The sequence below is a fragment of the Zalophus californianus genome, chromosome 6 (assembly GCF_009762305.2).
Source record: "Zalophus californianus isolate mZalCal1 chromosome 6, mZalCal1.pri.v2, whole genome shotgun sequence".
Classification (NCBI taxonomy): domain Eukaryota; kingdom Metazoa; phylum Chordata; class Mammalia; order Carnivora; family Otariidae; genus Zalophus; species Zalophus californianus.
The window spans coordinates 90,039,099-90,061,239 of record NC_045600.1 but is presented as its reverse complement, the minus strand read 5'-3'; the positions used below and the strand labels follow the sequence as shown (position 1 = coordinate 90,061,239).

The 22,141-nt window shown below is 39.5% G+C and overlaps 1 protein-coding gene across 4 annotated transcripts in view; it reads left to right on the top strand.

Moving 5' to 3' along the window:
* FBN1 (fibrillin 1) overlaps positions 1 to 22,141 on the top strand; it is a 224,955-nt gene that overhangs the window by 17,756 nt on the left and 185,058 nt on the right. For 3 of the 4 annotated variants that reach the window (XM_027569942.2, XM_027569939.2, XM_027569940.2), the window contains 3 exons: positions 10,246 to 10,328; positions 12,244 to 12,342; positions 21,615 to 21,710. In XM_027569942.2, coding sequence (XP_027425743.2) covers positions 10,246 to 10,328; positions 12,244 to 12,342; positions 21,615 to 21,710 — 278 coding nt within the window. Of the gene's footprint in view, positions 1 to 10,245; positions 10,329 to 12,243; positions 12,343 to 21,517; positions 21,711 to 22,141 lie in introns of all 4 variants that reach the window. The other variant, XM_027569941.2, reaches the window with a different exon arrangement.

Below are 22,141 nucleotides of genomic sequence, written 5' to 3'. Positions count from 1 at the left end.
TTTCTGAAATGTGTTCCTTTTACCATTGCTTTCTTTTTCCAATATGCTTTGGAAGATCTGTCTTAAAATGTTTGTTTTTGTAGACCCAAGAAAAGAAAACCAAAATACAAAAAATTATGCATAAACTAGTTTATATAAATGAACACATTCTTGTTGGGGTATTTATGGAAACATCTCTCTAATCTCTAAAAATCTCTAGTATTGACCTTGGAATGTTTTATTAATAAATTCTTTTTGTTTTTAATTAGTGATTTATGACATGTTTCCATTGTGTGACCTTTGAGCAATTACTTCACTTCTCTGAATTTCAGTTTCCTCATCTGAAAATGGGCACAGGAATATATTTTCTTGATAAGACTTGGAGGAAGAGTCACACGATCACTTTGTAAATTATAAAGCTCTCTGGAAACTGGTAATTATTATTTTTAGTCTACAGTGTATCTTCACATGGACTAGATAAATTTCTGATTCCGTAAAATTTCCTCAAATTTAAATTAGCCTGTTCTTGTTAAAAATTTTCCGGAGATCTAAATGTTTAGAAGTAAATGCTTACAACTTTGCCTCAATTGCAAAGTTAAAAAAAGTTACCAAGTTCTTTGTCCCTGATGCTGTGAATTGTTAATTTCAATGAAATAATCTCAATGACAGCATGCTTTTAGCTGACTTCTTCTGACTTTTTAGAAACTTAAATTCTATCAATGATTTATTTTCTATTTTTTTTTGTTCCTTAGCAACAATGTTGCTTCTGTTCTGATGAAGTTTGGTAGATAAATGTTTTAAAAGACCCATTGCCTATTGACTCCTATGAAATAAAGTTTGAGGCACAAGGTTTCTGAAACGTTTGTAGCTGTAAAATGTTTCTAAGTGATTCATCTGAAACACAGAAAAATTTCACTCTCAGACCCCGTGAATTCTCTTTATGGGTATCTTATGTATTGGACTTTTCATTTTCATTTTTAAAATTAAAAAAAGTAGCTGAAATGATATTGATTTCTTCGTAATAATTATCTTTTTCATTACTTTATTTTGTTATTTATTTTCTTATAAACATTTACCTTTTCAACAAATTAAATGCTCACTACTCTGACAGAGTTCTCTCTCACTTTAAAACCCTAAACCTTCATTTACCATTTAAGATTCAGGTCTTGTGCTAGGTGCTGGGTTGTAAAGATAAATCTGAATTTTCTATCTTTAGAGGACTCACATTGCAAAAGAGAGGGTAATTATTAGATTCCAGGGGATCTGAAATGCTTAAGTAACTTGAGTATGAGATTGAGGCCACCAAATAGACTTCAAAACTGACGTGCTTCTTTGCTTCATCTGGAAGCCAGTCTTTCTGGAAATGGCTCACTGAACTCTTGGTTTGTGAACCAGTCCAGGGTATTGATCTCATATTATAGTTGCTGGTGGGGTGGAACCTTCTGGTCTCTAAAGAAATCGGGTATATTAAGGATTAGAATATCCAATTACTCCTCAGTTGTTGTTATTTGAGTGTAGTTGACGCACAGTGTTTCACTAGTTTCAGTGTATACTCAGTTTTTAAATTCCTGATTTATTGACTTACTGGATCTGCCCTGTTGGCCCTGACAGCCTCACGCAGGGGTGGGGGATGGCACTGTGCCTGGGGCTGGGCAAGTGCCGATCCCAGCTGCCCTCTCAGGACTGTGGAGTGGCCTGAGTTTAAGGTGTTCGGTTCTCAAAGTTCACTGTAGCTGCAGGGACCATGAGTTTGAGTAGCCAAGTTTCCTTCTGGTTGCCTGCCGTGGAATGTGTTTTCCCATAGAAACAACATTTTAAGTTGTGGTCAGGTTCCCAGACCAGCCTACAATAGCCTATTTAGCTGATAGAGACTGCTATTTGACTAGCCTGGGGACCAAACCACCACCTATTAACATTGTTTCTATTGGAAAAGCCATTCCGAGTTTTAAATACCAATAGAGAAATGACATGTTGGAGCTCTACCTGTTAGTCCAATTGGGAGCTGCCAGTCCCCGGAACTAGAGTATTGAGTCACTGTGCCCTACCAGTTCCTGAAGGACCCCATTCTTTCCCCTAAGCCTGACCCCATCGGCTGGTTTTCCTGTCTTTCGTGTGGCTGCCAGGACGTTCAGAAGATATTATTATCTCCCCGGACAGAGTTCGTGGTTTGAGGATTTCTGGGAAGTGGTGAGAATCGTGGTTTTTTCTGTTGGTGGTAAAGACGAGGGAAGGGAGCAGTTGGGACTGAAGGGAGCAGTGAATTCCCCAGACACCACCTGGCTCTGCCTTTTACCACACCGGGTTCTGGGTCACTTCTTTAGTTTACTTGTTTGTGTTTCAATCATTTCTACAATTTCATCTACTCTTTGGAGAAGTACAACATGGCTTTGGCTTGAGTAAATGGAGTAACAGCCCAGTCAAAGAAAATGTCAGCATAATCCTTGAACTCATAAGTAAAGTCAAGGAGTTGCAGAGTTCTGGGAAGCAGTTTTCTAGAAGCACCATGTGTGTTCATGGTGTCATTGGTCAAATCCTCTTGGATGCAGGAGAGATGCAAATTTGAAACAGGCTCATTTTTCGGTTTTGAGGCAATCCCTCCTTGTCATTATGGAGTCAAATAGTAAAGTTCCAACCTCAGAAACAAATACATCTCTCCCCATGTGTAGATGGGAGCACCTTTTTATACACCCAGCCAGGGGTTCAGTGATGCCAGGCGGCCACAGAGCTCTCCCTCCCTTAGAGAGCAGTAGGTTCAGTGCAGACTATGACAGCAAGTTAGTCCAGTCATTGCCTTTAGAAGCTTGGGGGCCACTTGGATGGTTTAGTAGTCTGTGCAGACTTGTGTGTTCTAGGGTTGTTTAATCCAGAGTCCCAGAAGCAAAAAGTACTCGGTGTATCAGCAGGATTAGGACCTGCCGTACAGAGCGGTGCTTCTGGTCTTTGTGGTTCAATGTCTAGTTTCCTGTTACAGTGTACGCTGTGGCTTTAATTTCTTCTTCTTTTTTTTCAAAGAAAAGCACACACACACCTACACACACGTTCCAGTCACCTATAAAAGATTCCAACAGGTTTTAAATGGGCTGCCAGTCTAAAATGATCTCCCAGATTTGGGAGAACTGTCTTTGCAACTTTCTGTTTCTTTAGTTTTCGTAGGCTCTGATGTGTGTATGTGTGTGTGTGTCCCTGGTACAGTGACCTAAATCCTTGGGCTTTTAAGTTCTTGGACTGTAGCTTTTGATCAACACAAAATCCCCACAAAAGCACAGTATAGGGTGCAGAGCAAATGAGACGGTTGATGCAGCCCCCTCTCTGTTGTGCCTCTGTTGTGAGTTACCCCCCTCAGCAGTGAGGAAAGTGATCCCCCACGTAGCACCTTCAGGCAGACCTTTCAACGCTGCCCTGTGATCTTTGTGATGGTCGTCTTTAGGATTTGGCCACATATGGCTGGCGCCATCTCTGGCCTTGATCAGTGGCAACAACCTGTCATAGTGAAATGTGCACCAATCTGTGAGCTGAAAACCTTTGTTTAGTTGCTTTGGGATTTTTGTTTTTCTTTTGCTAAAGAAATAAATAGAATTGTCTACATTGAGTTTTTGAAGGAAATATATGATCCCTGAACTGTAAGTATTGATAACTTGACTGATCACAATAACTTAATGATCAGCACATCAGCAAAATAACCAAGGCATGAAACCATTATACATTACTGTTTAGCTAAGGATAGCCCTTCAAATAGGTATGAAAGATTTTTCTTTTAAATGGATTAATTTGTAAGAAATAGTTCTATTAGGCAGTTTCCATGTTAGTGGCATTTACAGATGGCTTATTTAGGACATCAAAGACATAGTATTAATCTTTGTTAATTGTACTTTGTACTTACTAAGGCACTCAGTCAATGTTATCTTGTATGCTTCTAAATAGACTCCAGGATATTGTGGGCGTGGCAGACATTGTTTCTCTGCCTGAAGTTTTGGAACAGAGTGGGCAGAGGCAGGTTTCAGGGGTGAGAATCTAGACATAATTATTTAAAATATATAATTAAAATATAGCATATGTAGGTTTTTGAGAGATATGTCTGGAATTGTGTTGGTAGGTTGAAAGGTGGTTGGAATTAATTGAGGAGGAGGATTACCCCAGGGCAGGGGGAAATGAAATGATACATTAAAAAGGAAACATGGAAGAAGCATCTGGATTTAGCATGTGTGTCCTGGAGGAGAGGCGAATGCATGAGTGAGGGCTGAGATGATGAGGGGAAGGAGCGGGACAGGAGGGTGGAATTGAAGGTGTAGGTGAAGATGAGGGTGGGCTGGTTAGGCCTACCTGGCAGAGATCTGAAGCTGATAGTGAAATGTTTCACATCTTAGGGAGGGTGAAGGTCTATGTTTGGAATGTAGGAGAACTGAGTGGTGGTGAATGTGAAAAGATACTTAGCTCCATTGTCCTAAGGAAGTAGAGAAGAAGGAGGAAGCCAAGAGAAAAGACCCTGATAGCAGGCCAGCAGTGAAACAACAAGACTGAAACAAGTGGTTTGCCTGAGGGTTCCCAGAGGGAGGTGGGTGGGGGATGGGCACTAAGGAGAGGACTTGCCCTGGTGAGCACTAAGTGTTATATGTAAGTGATGAGTCACTGAATTTGACACCTGAAACCAATTTTACTATATATGTTAACCAGAATTTAAATAAAAACTTGAAATAAAATAATGAACAAGGGGTTTGCTAATGGAATTAGAGAATTTAAGAGGAATTTCAGCAGTGGGATGGAATAATGATTCCTCTTAGCAAGTGGAAAACGTCAGTCAAGTCATAGCTCAGAGAGCTTTCTGCTGAGCCTACCCTGGATGATGGGGAAAAGCACCATTGTTCTGGACTCCGAGCTCTCCAGGCTGACCTTGATGTCCGTGTTTTACCTGCTGTATTGACACTCTTTGCATACTTGCCTGTCTTCTTCCAAGAGCAAAGACTGTCTTGATCACTATTAAAACCCGGAAGAGTTTATTTATAATTGCATGGTTGCAGTATTATTATTTTACTTTTTAAGAAACTTTTCACTGTAGAACAGTTTCAGATTTACAAAAAATCAAGAGGATAACACTTCATGAAGTAGGTCGGAGAGGTTGGCGGGCTTAAGCCTTCAAAGGAGGAAACCAGAATTGTCTGAGTCCCAGCCAGTGTTGACCCAGACAATCCAGAAAAGAGTCCCTGGGTCTGAAGGGCCCCCATGGAAGCTTGAGGAGGCCATGGAAGCCGTTTTCATTACCAGGGTTTGAAGTTTCATTACTTGAGGTGTTGTGACTGGCAGATGGACTGGAATAGTCACATGTGGTATTCAAATCACTGTTAGTAGATGTGACATCATCTTTAGCAAGAAGGGCCAGAATAAAGGCACCTAAGTAAGGGGGGAGCTCTTGCAAAGTTTATTGGAGTAGTAGTGGATCCCCTCATCAGATAGTACTCATAGTTTTTCTTTTGTTTTTTTCTTTTTACCTCGATAAAAAAAAAAAATCTGTCAAAAAACTGTTAAAGTCATGTTGTATGGTTCACAATATATGTAGCTCATTTGTGTATTATAGTTTTTTCATGATCTTTCACATTTTTTGACAGTGAAAATAATTATTTTTAAAAACTGGAATAGTGGAATATTAGGATATTATCTTGAGGCATGTTACATGGACAGTTAGGCACCCTTTATTTTGTGGGGGTATATGCCTTTTGATACCCCTCCACACATATACTTAAGAGGACTAAGTCATCATTTTCCCCCTCACAGTTCAAAAAAGCAGGCAACTCTTCCGTGGAGTAGGGTCAGCCTCATTAACGTTTAACTTATGCTTGGTATTCTTCTTGCCCAAGGATTTAATCATTTCACATGTGTATGAAATAAGAGCCCCCTGAACTTGTTTTTATTACCCCAGTCTTGTCTGAAAGGGAATTTGAACTTGGGATAGGAAGTAAAAAGGCTATCTTGCCTGTAAGAGAGGCCAGACTTGCAAAAGTGGATTCTGGCTAAGGAATGTGGACACGCTGCGGACAGAGGCCAATTCCTGCACTGATGTGGTCAGACATGGCAAAGCCCAGCTGTTTGCTCCATTGAGAGGGGCGTTTGCTAGCCCACACAATCTCCAAGTACTGTCTGAACTGGATCCGAATATTCAGCCTGCTGAGGCTCACCCATTCCCCAGAGAGATTGGAGGTGGGTTGTTGTAGAGCACTGTATTCAAAGCAATTGGTAGAAGTTACAGATCAAGACTTAGCAATTAAAACAATATAATATACAATGGTGAAGTGGACTCTAAATTTTCCTCCCCCACCCTGAACTATTAGAATACAGGTAAAAACCATTTATGCTTAATTGGTGGTTTATTGATGGACATTTTGTGGCTTTTGTTACTCATACCCTCATGAATGCTATTGGGTGGAATACCATCTTGCCCCCAAATGCATCTCTGCCTTAACATAGGGGTTAAGAGAGTGTACTCTGGCATCGGGCTTCCTGAGTTCACATCCCCATTCTTTACTTCGAAGCTGTGGGAACTTGCTGGTTTGTTTAACCTTCCTAAGCCATGGTTTCCTTAGTGGTAAGGACAGTAATAATAGAACTTACCTCAAAGGGTTGCTATGAGGATGAAATAAAGTAATGTATCTTTAGCACTTAGCATAAAGTTCTTTTTGAGTTTTACTTTTTTTTTTAAGATTTTATTTATTTTTCAACAGAGAGAGAGAGAACGAGAGAGGGAACACAAGCAGGGGGAGTGGGAGAGGGAGAAGCAGGCTTCCTGCTGAGCAGGGAGCCTGATGTGGGACTCGATCCCAGGACCCTGGGACCATGACCTGAGCTGAGGGCAGACGCTTAACAACTGAGCCACCCAGGCGCCCTGAGTTTTACTTTTAATTTACCAAATGCTACTGCCACTTCCACTGAGCTTTAACTCTTGACTTGTTTTGGTGGTGGGTTTGGTGGGTATGGCTGATGAAGTAAAAAGGAAGAGACAGGTATGAATGCTACACTTTCATTTACACAAAAAAATAACTTCACTAAAGATTTGTCTGCTTTGTTACTGCCTTTTGTGCTGAAACCTTAGAATAAAATCTTTTATAATGGAAATAATCCAACGTGTCTACTTTAGACTTTACATATCTTTGTGCTTTCCAACTTAAATAAGACATTCATTTATTTCTAGAATTAGAGCTGTTTTTCCTGCGTGTAAGTAGAATAAATGCCACCCAGCTTGTTTGAATGAGTGCTGTTAGTTTGCAGTTCTCAAGACCAAAGTTAGCAGAGGAGAAATCTTACATCTTTCTACTACCTTGCAATAAGCCACATAACCTAATAGTATTCAGTGTGTTAAAGGATGAATGGCAATGACATTAAAACACTCATTGTTTGAGGAGGTTGGTTGAAACACTTGAAATGAAATGATATATTACTTACTATAAAGGATAAAGTTATTCAACTCAAAAAAGACCAGAGCATGCAGACAAAAATAAATCATAATTAGACATTATGTAGAATTTTAGTAATGCAGTGAAGTGAAAATGTGATCACTAATGAAATGGAACAGTGAATGAATGAAACCGTTCATACAATGAAGCAGAAAGTACCCCGTTTATGAGAGAAGATGTTTATACTTTTAAAGTAAAGTTATTGCTTTAAATAAAAGAGGATGATCAAAGTAAAATGGCACGCTTTAAAAAATGAGCAATTATGAATGAGTATTAGGTGAGAATGCAAAAGATTTCTCTTCATCTCCCCAGATTCTCATCTCTTGAGCCAACCACTTTTAACCATTTCTGGTTTGGGTTCTTCTCATGTTTGTCGTCATGACCCCATGCACAGGCTTGTTGTATCTCTATTTCCAGATTTACCCAGTACCCATTGGCTCCTTGCCATGAAAGATGGGGCCATAGCTCACTGAGATATCTATACCTTTTCTCTCTCTTTTCCTTCCCACTTTTTTTTATAATCATAGTATGACTTTCAGTTATTGGTTATTTTAAAACATTATATTATATACTTAAACCTGTTTCTTGGATCAACTACTTTATTTCTCTCCACACCTTTCTTCCCAACTCATTTCCTGATTTATGACAGCTGTACCATTACTTTTACAGGTGCAGGTTGAAAACATTTACATTTTGATTTGCAATCATTGTAAATTGTAACTTCTTCCATGTTTTGTCTGTAGGTTGATTGTAAACATTGAAAAAACAATGAGGCATGTTTATATTACTGTGATTTTTCAAACACCTTGGAAAATCTTTGGAATATCTTGTTTTGTAGGCTGAAATTTCTGATTCTGGACTCTTTATTCTTAGCTTTTTCACCATGTTATATGTGTTATTACTCCATAAATACACTCATTCTTGTCAGATAATATGTCCTGATTTTTGTTTGAAAACATAGTTATTCCGACCACAGGACACCTACAAAGGCTCAGGGGTCCTCTGAAGCTATTCCAGGATTTGCTTTGGGGTTGGAATGGATCCAGTGGAATTGTAATGAGCTGTTAGTGGGGAAGGTTTGAGGTGATTAACTCTGGCTTGGATTATCATTTTCAATCTAGAGAATTTATGGAGTTTGGAAGGTTTGATTGCTCCCCCAACCCTAGCTCCCTGTCGTAACTTCTCATCTCACTCCCTTTTCCAAGATTCTGACTTGCCCCAAGGAGTTCTGGGTACTCTGAACTGAAGTTTGGGGCACTACTTTGTCATAGGAGGGGTGCGGGATTGAGAACCCCCCGGGTTAGAATTTGTGATAAACACTCTCTTCCTTAACCTTTTATAGTTCCTTTGGTCGAGTCGCTAATTTAGGTCAGAAGGTAAAGCTGCGTTGCATTCATGTCCATTACTTCATCTGATAGATAGATACACATGACGTGGGGCCAAGGCAGACATTACATTATCCTGATGTGTAGAGACATAAACTAAGGCTCAGAGAGCCCCTCGCATCAGGCACAAAGTAAGCCTCTATCCAGTCATTTTCTGGGTAGCTTTGGAGATACCTGGGGCTGTCGGGTATGGATGTAGGGCCCTTTCCCAAGTTCCTTTAACTTTCTTCCTACTTCTCTCTCTGACCTCGGCATCAGTCAGTCGGAAGTGTGCTTTTTGCCCTGCAGGGCTCCAGGTCCTCTGGGGCCATGAGAGGAGCACAGGATGGGACAAAGACCTTACCTTGGTTCCCTGCCCTGCTTGTGCTTGAAGTAGTGAGTTCAGAGGAGATGCAGGAAGCTTCCGTGCTGTTACACATGGTCGACACAGACAAGGAGAACATGTGAGCGCACCCCAACTAGAAGTACATTTTAGTTATGAAGTTGTTTTTAAAGGTTTATGCTGATGGGACTGCAGGATTTATACCGGTGAGCCTTGGAATAGCCACTGTTTGTGAAACTGATTGCAAAACATTTGACCTTATTCATCAGCCCCTAAACTTGAGGTAGCATCAAGGTTTAGGCCCTCGGATGTGGCATGGTGAAATGAATGGTTTCTTTGGGGTTGCTGCGTGTTCAATCCTCCGCCTTAATTTCTGACAGAACTAGCTAGAGCCTTACCCAGTGGCTCCCTTAAATTGTTAAATATGGGTCATCTGAATTCTGAATGGAGGCTTTGCTCCAAGAAACCTGATGAAATATCTGTAAACAAGAAACCCAAAGTTACATGGACTTTATTTTCCTGTAACTGCCGGTATCAACTACTGTGTTTCCAAACTTTGGCTAAAGAAATATTTACATATTTTGGCTTTTATTTTTTCTGACTAATGTCAGAGTTTGGATTCCCATAATTCTAGTGAAAGGAAGAATATGGTCACATTTTAGGGGTGAGTTGGGTCATTGAAAAAAAATACGCACAGCTTCAATGAGTAGAAATTTAAAACTTTGTATGCAGATTTTATGATGGCCTTTCTTAACTAGATTGGTAGGAATTTTATTGTTTAAATTAGACTCATATAGCCCCATAGATATTTATATCTATGCCAAATGCAGTGATAGAATGCACTGCATTTGGCATCTCTGGTTTTAATTTTTCTGATGTATGCATAGGTAATATTAAGGGATATCCTTATTGGTATCATTATGTTAAAGAATCCCAAACTACTAAGCCAGTGTTGAGTCCCATGGGTTTACCTTTTTTTTTAGTCAGCAAAAATTTGTCCCATTCTTGTAATTCAGAGACCGTTTTTCCTTTTATTTTGTCATATATATATATATATATATATATATATATATATATATATATATATGGAATCTTGTGATTGGATTTTTTTTTTTTCCAGACCCAATGTCTGTGGATCACGTTATAATGCTTACTGTTGTCCTGGATGGAAAACCTTACCTGGTGGAAATCAGTGTATTGTCCGTAAGTAAATAGACGATCTGTCATTCTTCATGTTCTTCTTTTGTTGTTTTGGTTGCATGGTGATTCTTAGTACTTGTTTCTTTGTAACTGCATACCATTAACATGTTTATAGCAGAGCCTTCCAGCTCTAAGATTTTCCTACTTCCTCTGAATCCAGATTGGGAAATACAATAATTTGGTCAAACGACTGTTATACTTTAGTTCAATGACTTCCTTTAGAATATTTCTGACATAGAGGGAATAGAGCCACAGGGTTACTTTGCTCAAGGGTACCTGTGACCTGGCTTCATAGACTATGTAATCACTTTGATGGGATTTTGAAAAAAGGATACCGTTGCTGCTTTCCTTACTGTAATCTCTAGCTCTGTTGGCCTCCCACAAACCTACTCAAACATTGTACATTGAATTTGGGTGGTCGAGGCCAAAGACAGACCTAACTCTTAGAGAGGAAAGGAAGTGGATAGGGCATCAGATGCAGATGAATGGAAAGAGGAGGAAAGAGCTCAAATGGTACCAGCGATTCCTCCATTGACTCTGCAATCACAGCAAATCTCCAGATTGTCATCATATCCCACAAATGTGGAGTGGCAGACCACATGCCAGAAAAAGTGCTATTTAATGGAGATACTATGTCAGATTGGTTATGGCTTCTGTCCTTTATGAACTTGTACTGTCATCATACTATGAAGTGATTTCCAGTTTTCAGAAAACTCTGTCAGTGTAATGGGGAAATTTAGGGCTGAACGGATGTTAAGGAATTACTCCACTTTCTCTCTTGGCCTAGAGTGGTCTGTGTAGAAGAACAGAATATTTCAACCAGGGTTGGTGACCTGAAAAAGTTAATCTCTTTCCCAGTCCTTGATTTTGACCAAAAGCATCTTATTCATTTGGCACATTGTGCTTTATTTAAGGATCAAAACTTAATCACTAAGAGAGGTATAGAATGGTGTTTGGAGTTTTCTAAATGAACTTGACAACAGAACTCTCTCCCTGGTGTTCTATAGAATCTCTGAGAAATGCTGTCTTCAGGTATTTAAATAGTTATTTATAGGATCCTTTGACAGTTTATTTCTTAATAGTTTTCAATCTCTATCCTAAGCTCTTTCAGATGTTTGAATGCACTATCAAGTGTATTATTTTTAGCCTTGCACATCTCATTTGCTGCTTGCATTTGAGGAAGGGATCCTGCCTTTGAGTATAAAAAGTAGTAACCTGCTAATATATATAAATCATTTGCCATTTAAAGTTGTTATTCTGGCCACCAGCAGAGCATTTGGTACCAGTATATTAGTCTCTCAGTGACATGAAAGTGTTAATATTTCTCTAAAGGATGAACAGCTTCTTGACTATAGAATCAGTGCTATTGTAATGGATTCCAAACTTCTTCTCTCAGACTGTTGATGTCATCGAGAATGGGACATAAATGTAGGATAATAGCTGCTCTGTAGATTATATGTTCCCGGTGGGCAGGATCTGATGTAGAGAATTAGTCTTAGCAGGGCTCAGGATTTTTATAAAAATTATTAAATAGTAGCTTATAATAAAATAAGCTCCCAAGAATCCTGCTGCAATTTTTATACCATTAAATGTTAAAGTTAATATAAAAAGAAAATGCTTGTAGGCATTAAATATGTTTAAATGCAGGACTTTTGTTTGTGTTGTTTTCTCTAAATAGGGTGTTCTGGGCTTTTGATAGATTGGGTGCTGTGTGGAATGAGCAGAGAGAGGTTGAGAACCCTGATGGGAGTAAGGGAGTTACTGCATTTTGCATCCAGAGCTTATTTAGTCACGTAAGTCATGATGGCAAAATTCACGAGGAAGCTGAGAGTCCAGATTTCCTCATTTGAGGGTTGGGTTCCTGTAAAGCACCATGCTCTGAAGTCATGTACTAACAGATCTCTGGTTTTATTCACAGCCATTTGCCGGCATTCCTGTGGGGATGGATTTTGTTCTAGGCCAAATATGTGCACTTGCCCATCTGGTCAGATATCTCCTTCTTGTGGCTCCAGATCCAGTGAGTATAACATGTTATTATATATAATATTATTTTATGTGGTTATGCCCTATTTTCTCCTAAATTTGCTTTTGGCTTTTCTCTTGCCTGCAATATATATATATATATATATATATATATATATATATATATTTTTTTTTTTTTTTTTTTTTTTTTTTTTGGTTTCACTAGAACATCTGCCTTCTCTGTTCTGCCCAAAAATCTTGGAATGGCTTTCCTCAATCTGGCCTCCCATTTTCCTTCTTCACTCTTTAGAAGGAAATTACCTACAGGACATAGTTACTATGAATAATATAAAGATTATGACCTCCTTTGTAGGTATTGCCTTATTTATCTTTGTATCTCCAATGTAAATGCCATAAAAGATGCTCAGTGGAATGATTGTTTAATGAACATTTTTGGCTCAAGAAAACTAGGCATTTTTCCTTGTGGTACTGAAATATGAGTCTGATTAAACACTTTTTAAAAACTGAAGACCCCTGCCTTTGCAAGAAGAAAATGTGAGAAGTCATTATCGCAGTTTGGAGATGATTTTTCCTGAAGCACAAACCTATTTTCCCTTTCACAATTTACCACTTCATTCTGTGATGCCAAATAAATACCCACAGTTCATTCTCTAGAGCCTTTGCTTGCTTGTTCTATTGTTTTTTTTAATACTTTTTTTGGAGGGGGTGGTTATTCTTTAAATGTGGCATCCTCAGCAATGAATTAGGGGAAATGCAGGGGTTGGGAAGAAGGTGAGTCATTATAGGTCGTTAGAAAAGTTGAAGTTCATGCCTCAACACCTTGACCATTACCAAAGTGAAAAACTTAGGTTCCTTTTCCATTTCCCATTTCCAGTGAGAAAATGAGTTCCCCTTGCAGTGTGTTCCATTTCTGACAAGGTTTTCAAGAAAAGTATTGTGGAATAAATGCCTTCTCTTTTATTTAGTCTGTTGCAGGTAGAAACTTCAGTGTGGTCGAGGTTGATTACCTGTCAAGGGTATGATAAAACTAGGTATCCAGCTGGGAAGGTCTTCCATATGATAGTGAGAACTGCTGCTGATTTCTCTGTCAAGTAAAAATCACGAGACGTAAAGATAGGCTGTTAACAAGTTGGGCCTCATAGATTTCAAGCTAGCCTTGAGATGGCAGTATAGTGGTGGGTGCTGTGGGCCAGATTTAGGTTAGAGACTGACGTCCAAGACTTACAGGTGATGCTCTCTGAAGAGGTTTGGGTCCACCTATGGTACCTGGACATTGGACCTGAGTAGCTAGTGGATAAGGGTGCTATGAGGAGGACAATTTGGTTTCATCAGGATCTTTGAGGCACTTGGAGCCTTTAAAATCATTGGCTTGGACTCAACCTGAATTAGTATTATCTAAACATCTTGCAAAATTGAAGGTGGCAGAATATTTTAAATTCAGGGTAGCTGCAATAATCAGAATTCATTTCTGACCTTTTGAAGTATTGTTCTAGGGAATAGCTGTGCTATCCTATAGAACTTCCTGGCCACGGTGTAGTTGACAATAAATATGGAGAGATCACTTTGCTAACTTTCCTGCTAGTAGAAGGATAACTCAACACAGCAAATTACTTGCATTTACTACCTGTAGTTCTATCAAAAGGGGACAAGTTTAGACTTCACCAATACTTTGTATGAGAAATCTTATACGTGCCATGTGATAGGGATCAAGGAGGCCTGGGAAAGTTGTGGGGCCTCTGAGGTCTTACTTTCCTCATTTGAAAATGAGAAAAATGAAAGGAGGGTTGTTCTTTCAGGCTGTTTTCTACTTTTGAGTGTCCTGGGATTCTGAGAATAAGAAATGATCTCTTCGTGGCCTGAGGGGGAGATTGCATTTCCAGAAGGGTCCAAACTGCCAGCCAGCAATTCCTCTGGGCACTAGGAAGACAGGGCTTCTCTTAACCTATTGGAACTCTTGCCACTGCTCATAGGGGCACCAGGGCAAAAAAGATTGGCTATCCAGAGTCAGAAAATGGGTTTTCTGGACTTTTTCTTTTCTTTTCTCTCTCTCTCTCTCTTTTTTTTTTTTTTAGAGAGAGAGAGAATAGGGAGGAGGGGCAGAGGGAAAGGGAGAGAGAGAATATTAAGCATGGAGTCTTCCACGTGGTGCCCAACACGGGGCTCGATCTTACCACCCTGAGGTCATGACCTGAGCCAAAATCAAGAGTGGGATATTTAACCGAGTGAGCCACGCAGGCGCCCCAGGTTTTCTGGACTTTAATTTCAATTCTATTTGGACCGTTCTCAACTCCGTCCATCTCTGAGGCTGACAGTGGACCCTGAGCAATCCTAATTCTAATTAGGTCATGGTAGACTGATTGATGAATTTACTCAAACTCTTCTTTATGTGTATACATGTAATATAAAGCAGAGTATTGTCTTCTTTAATAACATGTATTATTATAAAAGTTGTTCCCTGAGTTTTATATTTAAGAACTTGTAGATCAATTTCATACTCATCCTGTTTTATTCTTTATGCTTTTTAAAAGGATTTTTAAAACTCAGCTTCTTTTTTGTGATAATTATAGATTCATATTCAGTTGTAAGAAATAATACAGAGAGATCCTGGGTACCCTTCACCCAGTTTTCCCATGTTAACATCCTGTGAAACTATAGCACGATATCACCATCAGGATATTGACATTGATACAGTCAAGACACGAAAGAGGTCTGTCACTGCAAGGATGCCTCATGTTGCCCTTTTATAGCCATTTTCCTCCTATCCCTATGCTCTCCTTAATCCTGGCAACCACTAATCTTTTCTCCATTTCTACAGTTTTGTCATTTCAAGAATGTTACATAAATGGAATCACATGATAGGGAACCTTTTGGGATTGACTTCTTTCACTCAGCATGATTCTCTGGAGATTCACGCAAGTCATTGCATGTATCAACTCTTTGTTCCATTTTATTGCTGAGTGGTATTACCTGCTCTGGATGTACCACAGTTTGTTTAGCCCTTCACCAGTTGAAGGACATTCAGGTTTTCTCCAGTTTTGTTGTGCTCTGAGCATTCATGTACAGGTTTGGGGGGTTTTTAAAAAAATATTTTATATATTTTATACAGAGAGAGTGCATAAGCAAGGGAGGGGACAGAGGGAGAGGGAGAGAATCTCAAGCAGACTCCATGCTGAGCACGGAGCCCGATGTGGGGCTCAATCCCAGGACCCTGGGATCATGACCTGAGCTGAAACCAAGAGTTGGATGCTTGACCAACTGAGCCACCCAGGCGCCCCTCATTCCAGGGTTTTATATGAGCATAAGTCTTCATTTCTTTGAGATAAATGCCTAGGAATGAAATTGCTGGGTGGTATGGTAGTTGCATGTTTAGTTTTTTAAGAAACTGCCAGGCTGTTTTTGGAGTGGCTATACCCTTTTATATTCTCACTAGCAATGAATGAATGACCCAGTTTCTCAGCATCCTTACCAGGTTTTGGTGTTTTCACTATTTTTAATTTTAGCTATTCTGATAGGTCTGTAGTTATTTCTCACTGTGATTTTAATTTGCCTTTTTGGCCTGATTTATGATGTTGAACATCTTTGCCTGTGCTTATTTTGCTACCTGTGTATCTTCTTTAGTGAAATGTCTCTTTATGTCTTTTGCCCAGATTCTAATTGGATTGTTTGCTATTTTGAGAGTTCTTTGTATATTCCAGCTCCTAGCCCTTTGTCAGATAGGTGAGATGCAAACATTTTCTCCCACTCTATAACTTGCTCTTTCATGTTCTTAGTTTTTTACAGAGCAAATATTTTAAAATTTGATGAAAATCCCCCTTTTCAATTTTTCCTTTAATGGATCATGTTTTTAGTATCAACTCTAAGAGCTCTTTCCCTACCCCTAGATCCTGAAGATTTTCTCCAATTTTTAAAAAAAGTTATATAGTTTTAAATTCTGCATTTACTACATCTGTGATTTATTGTTGAGACACTTTTTTTATGGGGTATGAGGTTGAGGTCTACTTTCCTTCAATACTTATAGATGTCCAGCATCATCTCTTCTTGAAAAGACTATCCTTCACCCATTGAATTACTTTTGCACCTTTGTCAAAAATCATATTTGTAGAGGTCTGTTTCTGGGTCTTCATTTCATTCTGTTGATCCACATGTCTATTTCTTCTCCAATACTATACAGTCTTGATTACTGCTGCTATATAAAAAGTCTTACAAATTGAGTAGACTAATTGCTTTCACCTTACTCTTCTTTTTCAAAATCATTTTAGCTATTCCAGTTCCTTTGCCTGTCCATATACACTTTAGATTATCTTGTCTACATCTACCAAAAAATATTTCTAGGATTTTGATGGGAACTACAGTAAGTAAGCCTGTAAGTCAGTTTGGGGAGTATTAACATCTTCCTTATGCGGAATCCCTTACACTTTGGACAAATTTTTGTCATTTTTAGTTTACTTCAGTTCAGTGAGATTTGGGAGGTGCTTGTATTCCCAACACAAATCTAAACTCTAAGGATAGAAGAAGGCCAGGGGAACAATTCTAGAGCAGTGTTCACACACTGCTGAGCAGTGTGTGAGCAAGTTTTGGAACAACCGCATGCTGAAGGTGTGAGGACACTCAGGATAGGAAGGTGGTGCTATCGCTAATCTAGAATAAGTGACTCTTGGAAAGGTTTTTCAGGAAGTGTGGAATTTATATGAACAGGGAGGAGAGGAGTGGAACCTGCTCAGGCTTTAGAAATAGTTGAGTCCTTTGCTTTCTAATCTGTTCTCTATGAAAGTGCCTTCCTTTATCACTGCTATCATTTAACCTGTCTTTCTCTGAACTTTTTCCAGCTATGCTAGGGTTTTGTTTTTTGCTTTTGTTTTGGGTACTTTAGTGAAGTTGCTCTTCTGAGTTGTGCGTCTTTAGGCACCACAGGACATTTATGCACTTAGGGAAAAATGTCATTGCTGTTATCTCTCTGAATGAAAATTATTTTTGTCCTGCAGTGACTCTGGCTGCCCCTGTGGACCTGTCTCAGGTGTAAAGTCCAGGAGTTAGTCTCGCTCTCTAGTTTGCCTGTCTGTGCTTTTCCTAGCCTAAATTAAAATTGCGTGCTTGCCATATAGATGCTTATTTGCAAATTGCTCTTAATGTTCTTTCTGCCCCTTGTGCTTGCCAAATCAATGGCAGGTCTGTAGAATCATTCCCAACCTCATGCATCCCAAAGAAAATGGTTACCTTAGCCCTGCATCTTTCATTCCCATAGTATGCTCAAATTGTTCTCTTCTGGTGGGTCATTTTATGAACTAATTTGTACTGGGCTATCACCTAAAGGGAGTTTCTTCTTCTCTTCCTGGTGCCTGGCAAAGGAAAGGCATTCAGTAAGTATTTATCAAACGACCAGAATGATTGACTGAATCTGGAAAAAAAATAACATTTATTTAGGAGTTTATATAGATACAGGTAAATGGCAACATTTTCTGCTAGTTCTAGAATGTTGAAACCCTTTGAGCCTGTCTGCTCATTTTCTTTTTTTTTTTAAAGATTTTATTTATTTATTTGAGAGAAAGAATGAGCGAGAGAGAGCACACAAGAGGGGAGAGGGTCAGAGGGAGAAGCAGACTCCCTGCCGAGCAGGGAGCCCGATGCGGGACTCGATCCAGGGACTCCAGGATCATGACCTGAGCCGAAGGCAGTCGCTTAACCAACTGAGCCACCCAGGCACCCCTGTCTGCTCATTTTCAATGGGAAGTCCTCATTGGGTCCTAGGGCTCTCAGAGTTATCTGCATGTAGCAGCTTAGACACTGACGCCTGAACTCCCCTGGTATTGTCAGTTTTTGGTAAAATCTTAACACAGATTGAGTTTAGGAATATATTCTGACTTGAAGTATTTAGAGCATGTAACAAATTTACAGCATCATTATGGATTTAAGTGGACCTTTGGCTTTTTCTAGAGATATAGAACTTGGTCTTGTCATTGTTGGACATCTGGGATGCTTGTTGAAATCAGTGTAAATTTAGAATATGCATCAATGGCAGGACTCGATAAAAAAATAAAACCAATTTATGTATGTATACTCTCTAAATTGTTCCTGCTGTAGTGAAGCTGCACGTCAAGTTCCTTTATTTCCCCACAAAAATCCTGAGTGATTGTTCTAAAGAAATATGTTTCTCCCCTGAACATCTAAGACTCACAAAGAATGCGAAGTTACTTTGGCAAACGTATTTGTGGCAAAGCAGATGGTTAAGATCCAATTATCTCTTGTTAAGGGTGATCCCCCAGCCCAAGATTCATAGTTCATTGGATTATTGGGACCACTGGACTAACTATGCCTTACTGTTTCAGAAGTCTGACCAAGGGTCTTATTTTTTAAGGGAGACAAAATATTTTCTGGAAATATTTTAGACCCGGAAAAGGTTTACCTGAAAGACAGGATAGAAAAAATATAAAAGTATATCAGAAAGATTTTTATTATATTGCACTTAAATGTGCACTTATCATTTTTCCTGAAAGAAATCATTCTGTTTTTCAATTTGAACAAATAATGTAAAGTCACTATTTGAACTACTGTTAGCTTTTTATCTCAAAGTAGCTAAATGGCTTTGTTGCTCATGTGGGAATGGAAATTAGCTCTTGGCATGAACCACTTTAATTGAAATCAGTTTGTGGGTTGAGTTCCTATGCTGCTTGACACATGACATCATTTCCTGTGCTTTTCCCAATCCTCACTGTTTTTCTAAGATAGGATGAAGCTAAGTTTAACTTCAAATTTTAAAGCAACTATACACCTTTTCCTGACCTACTTAGAATATTATCCAAATTTTCACCAAATCATTCCCTTTGTATATTTGTAGATAGTTTTTATAATTCAAAAGCATTTTGGCTGAGACATTTTGATAGAGTCAGAGGAGCCTAAAATAACTGTTTTAACCAGTTTCCTGGGTTGCTTGACTTCTGTAACAATGCTCCAACAAAGGATTTATTCCTGCTTTTATACGTGGGGAAATGAAGATAAAATATTTTTAATAGCAACCTAGTTAGTGCTGTATAATGGCTTAGGGCATAATGAGCAATTTCTCAGTCTTAGTTTTTGAGGATAGCTTTAGATGTCATTATCTGGTGGTATGAGTTAAATAAATGGAAATTACCTTAGTAAAGTTTTATACCACACCTACAAGTAGGCAAGGTATTACTCTAGGCACTTAGGGCGTGTAATTAATAACCATGATACTTTCCACTCTAAAGAAGCTTTTGGACAAATGGGTTGGGGATAGGAGAAATAACTAAAAAAAAAATAGGTTAGGTTATATAATATACCTTTCAAATGAGAATAAAATACTCTGGACTCAGGGAAAAGAGGGCTCATATCTAGTGGGAGAAGGAAGAGAGAACAGAAATCAGAAAAGATCAAAGAAAAGAAGATACATTTGCAGTGGGTCTTTTTTTTTTTAAGATTTTATTTATTCATTTGCGAGAGAGACAGAGAGAGAACAAGCAGGGGGAGAGGCAGAAGCAGACGCCCCGCTGAGCAGGGAGCCCGATGCGGGACTCGATCCCAGGAGCCTGGGATCATGACCTGAGCCGAAGGCAGATGCTTAACCATCTGAGCCACCCAGACGCCCACATTTGCAGTGGATCTTAGAGATAGGTATGGTTTCGGTATTTGGTAACAGCTGTATGCATTGTATGTTGGGGATTAAGGGTAAGGGACAAAGAGATTAAAGAGGAGATTCCACCGAGAGACTAGAACAATGTGTTTGGCATTTTGCATGGCACGCAGTAGGCAGGCAGAAAGATTTGTTGAGTGAGTGAATGAATGAGAAGTAGATTGGGGACTGAGCCATAGAACATACCAGAAGTAGGCAGGGAGCCCTGAAAGGCCCTTGGCCATGCTGAGAGAGGGAGGACGTTCTTAGCACACTAGAGATAGGGAGCCTCTGGTGGTGCTTCAGTAAGTGTGTGATGTGTTCTTGAGAAAGTGTATCACTTTCAGCTTGACTCAATTAACTCTTTGGTCCTCTATGAGAGCATAGGAAGTATTCAGTTCTGACATCTCTTCCCCACTATCATGCTGAGATTTGTGTAGCTCCTTATGAAAATGGCCCTTTCTCCTCAAGTCCGTGGCCACTCTTGATAGGGCACTGAGAATCCTAACCAGGGGCTACCGATGAAGGTGGGGGCTGCGAGGCATCTTCTCTCTACTCGTAGCAGATTTGGCCCCTATGCTCCAGGAAGACTGAACCTAAGAGCAAGGCTGAGCAGCTGATTGCTGCTCTTGCACAGAAGGTGGGGTTCTCTTCTCCCTCTGTAAAATTGTGGAGTCTTTTTCTGTAGGAATTTTCTCTCACAGCTTGGAGGACACAGGTTGGAGTAGGCCACGCCCAGTGCCCAATCCTGGTCTCCTTGTGTAGGGTTGTGTCAACAGGGATTAATGACAAATTCAGTTAAGCCTCTAGTCTTCTCCAAGTAGGGTAGTTATTGTTTCCAGAGGACAAAGGGACAGCCTGGGATTCTGAAAGTGTTTTAGCATTCTAAATTATTGAATTAGAGACAGCCTTCACTCTAGAGAAAGGAGAGCACACGGCATGCTCTCGTTCTCCCTCACACACCTCTATCACTCCGGTTTCTTCTAGTGTCTCGTCTCACATCCAAGGCTGCCTGCCCCCCCCATGGTCCTTCTGCCCTGAGCCCCAAAGTCACACTTCCGTAGGTGACAGTATAACAAAGAATGGATTTCAAACACTGCGGGTCTTATTTAGTTTAAGGTTACAGTGTAAACAAGCAGCTCTTTCTGAGCCAAGCAAGGCCAGCCGCCTCCATTATCAGGCAGCCTTGTTATTAAGTGCTCTTGTAGGTAGTTTTTTCTTCTTTTTGCTGCCTCCAAAATTTCTTTTAACAAAATTCCTTGGAATTTCTCACTCAGACCGTTTTCCTGGTCACCTACGGTGGGATTCTAAATCTTGTAACAGGAAAATTATTGCCACTGTAATCTTGTCTCATATGGTTGCTCAAGGCACTATTTTCTTGTGGTTATAAATTACAGAAATGACATTGAGTGGGAAGTCCTGCTGAATTAGGGAAGTCATTTAGCACCATTACAGTAAATATCAAAGAAACAATTGCATTGTAATTGATTTTATACTCACTAAAAATAACACGGTTAGTGTTGTCAGTTAGGTTATTTCTGCACAAATATGTGAATCTTGATAAACCATTTTATTTTCTCTCCAGATCCTACAGATCAATTCCTGTGAAGTGTTGCAATCTACCTACTTAAACTGCAAAAGTATATCATTCTTCTTCTTTTTTTTTTTTTTTCCTTTTCAAGTCCAACACTGTAACATTCGCTGTATGAACGGAGGTAGCTGTAGTGATGATCACTGTCTGTGCCAGAAAGGATACATAGGCACTCACTGTGGACAACGTAAGTAAACCATACTCATAGGTATCCTACCTGCTAAACTATGTAAACAAATGTGTAGACAGCTATGGAGACAAAAAGAATATAGAGCTCAGTGCTGATGGATTCTCTTTGGTTATCTGGGAGGTGGCATTTTTATAGATGTCCGGTGAGTCTTACAGATGACCAGATCACCCACCTAATGCACTTTGCACCAGATTTCTGATTGGAACCTTGGCAGTGCTGGTTGGACTCATTTTCTTCTCATTTATCTTCAGCACCCCTGCTTACCTCATCCCCTTCATGTATGATCAGCACCCAAGGTGTAGAATTCTTGTTTGTTCCAGATGTATACCTTCCATCTGATTGCTGAATATGTCCACCTGGCTTTTTAAGAAGCATCTTGAAGTATTTCAAAACTCAACCTCGTCTTTCTCCCCAAACATGTTCTTTTT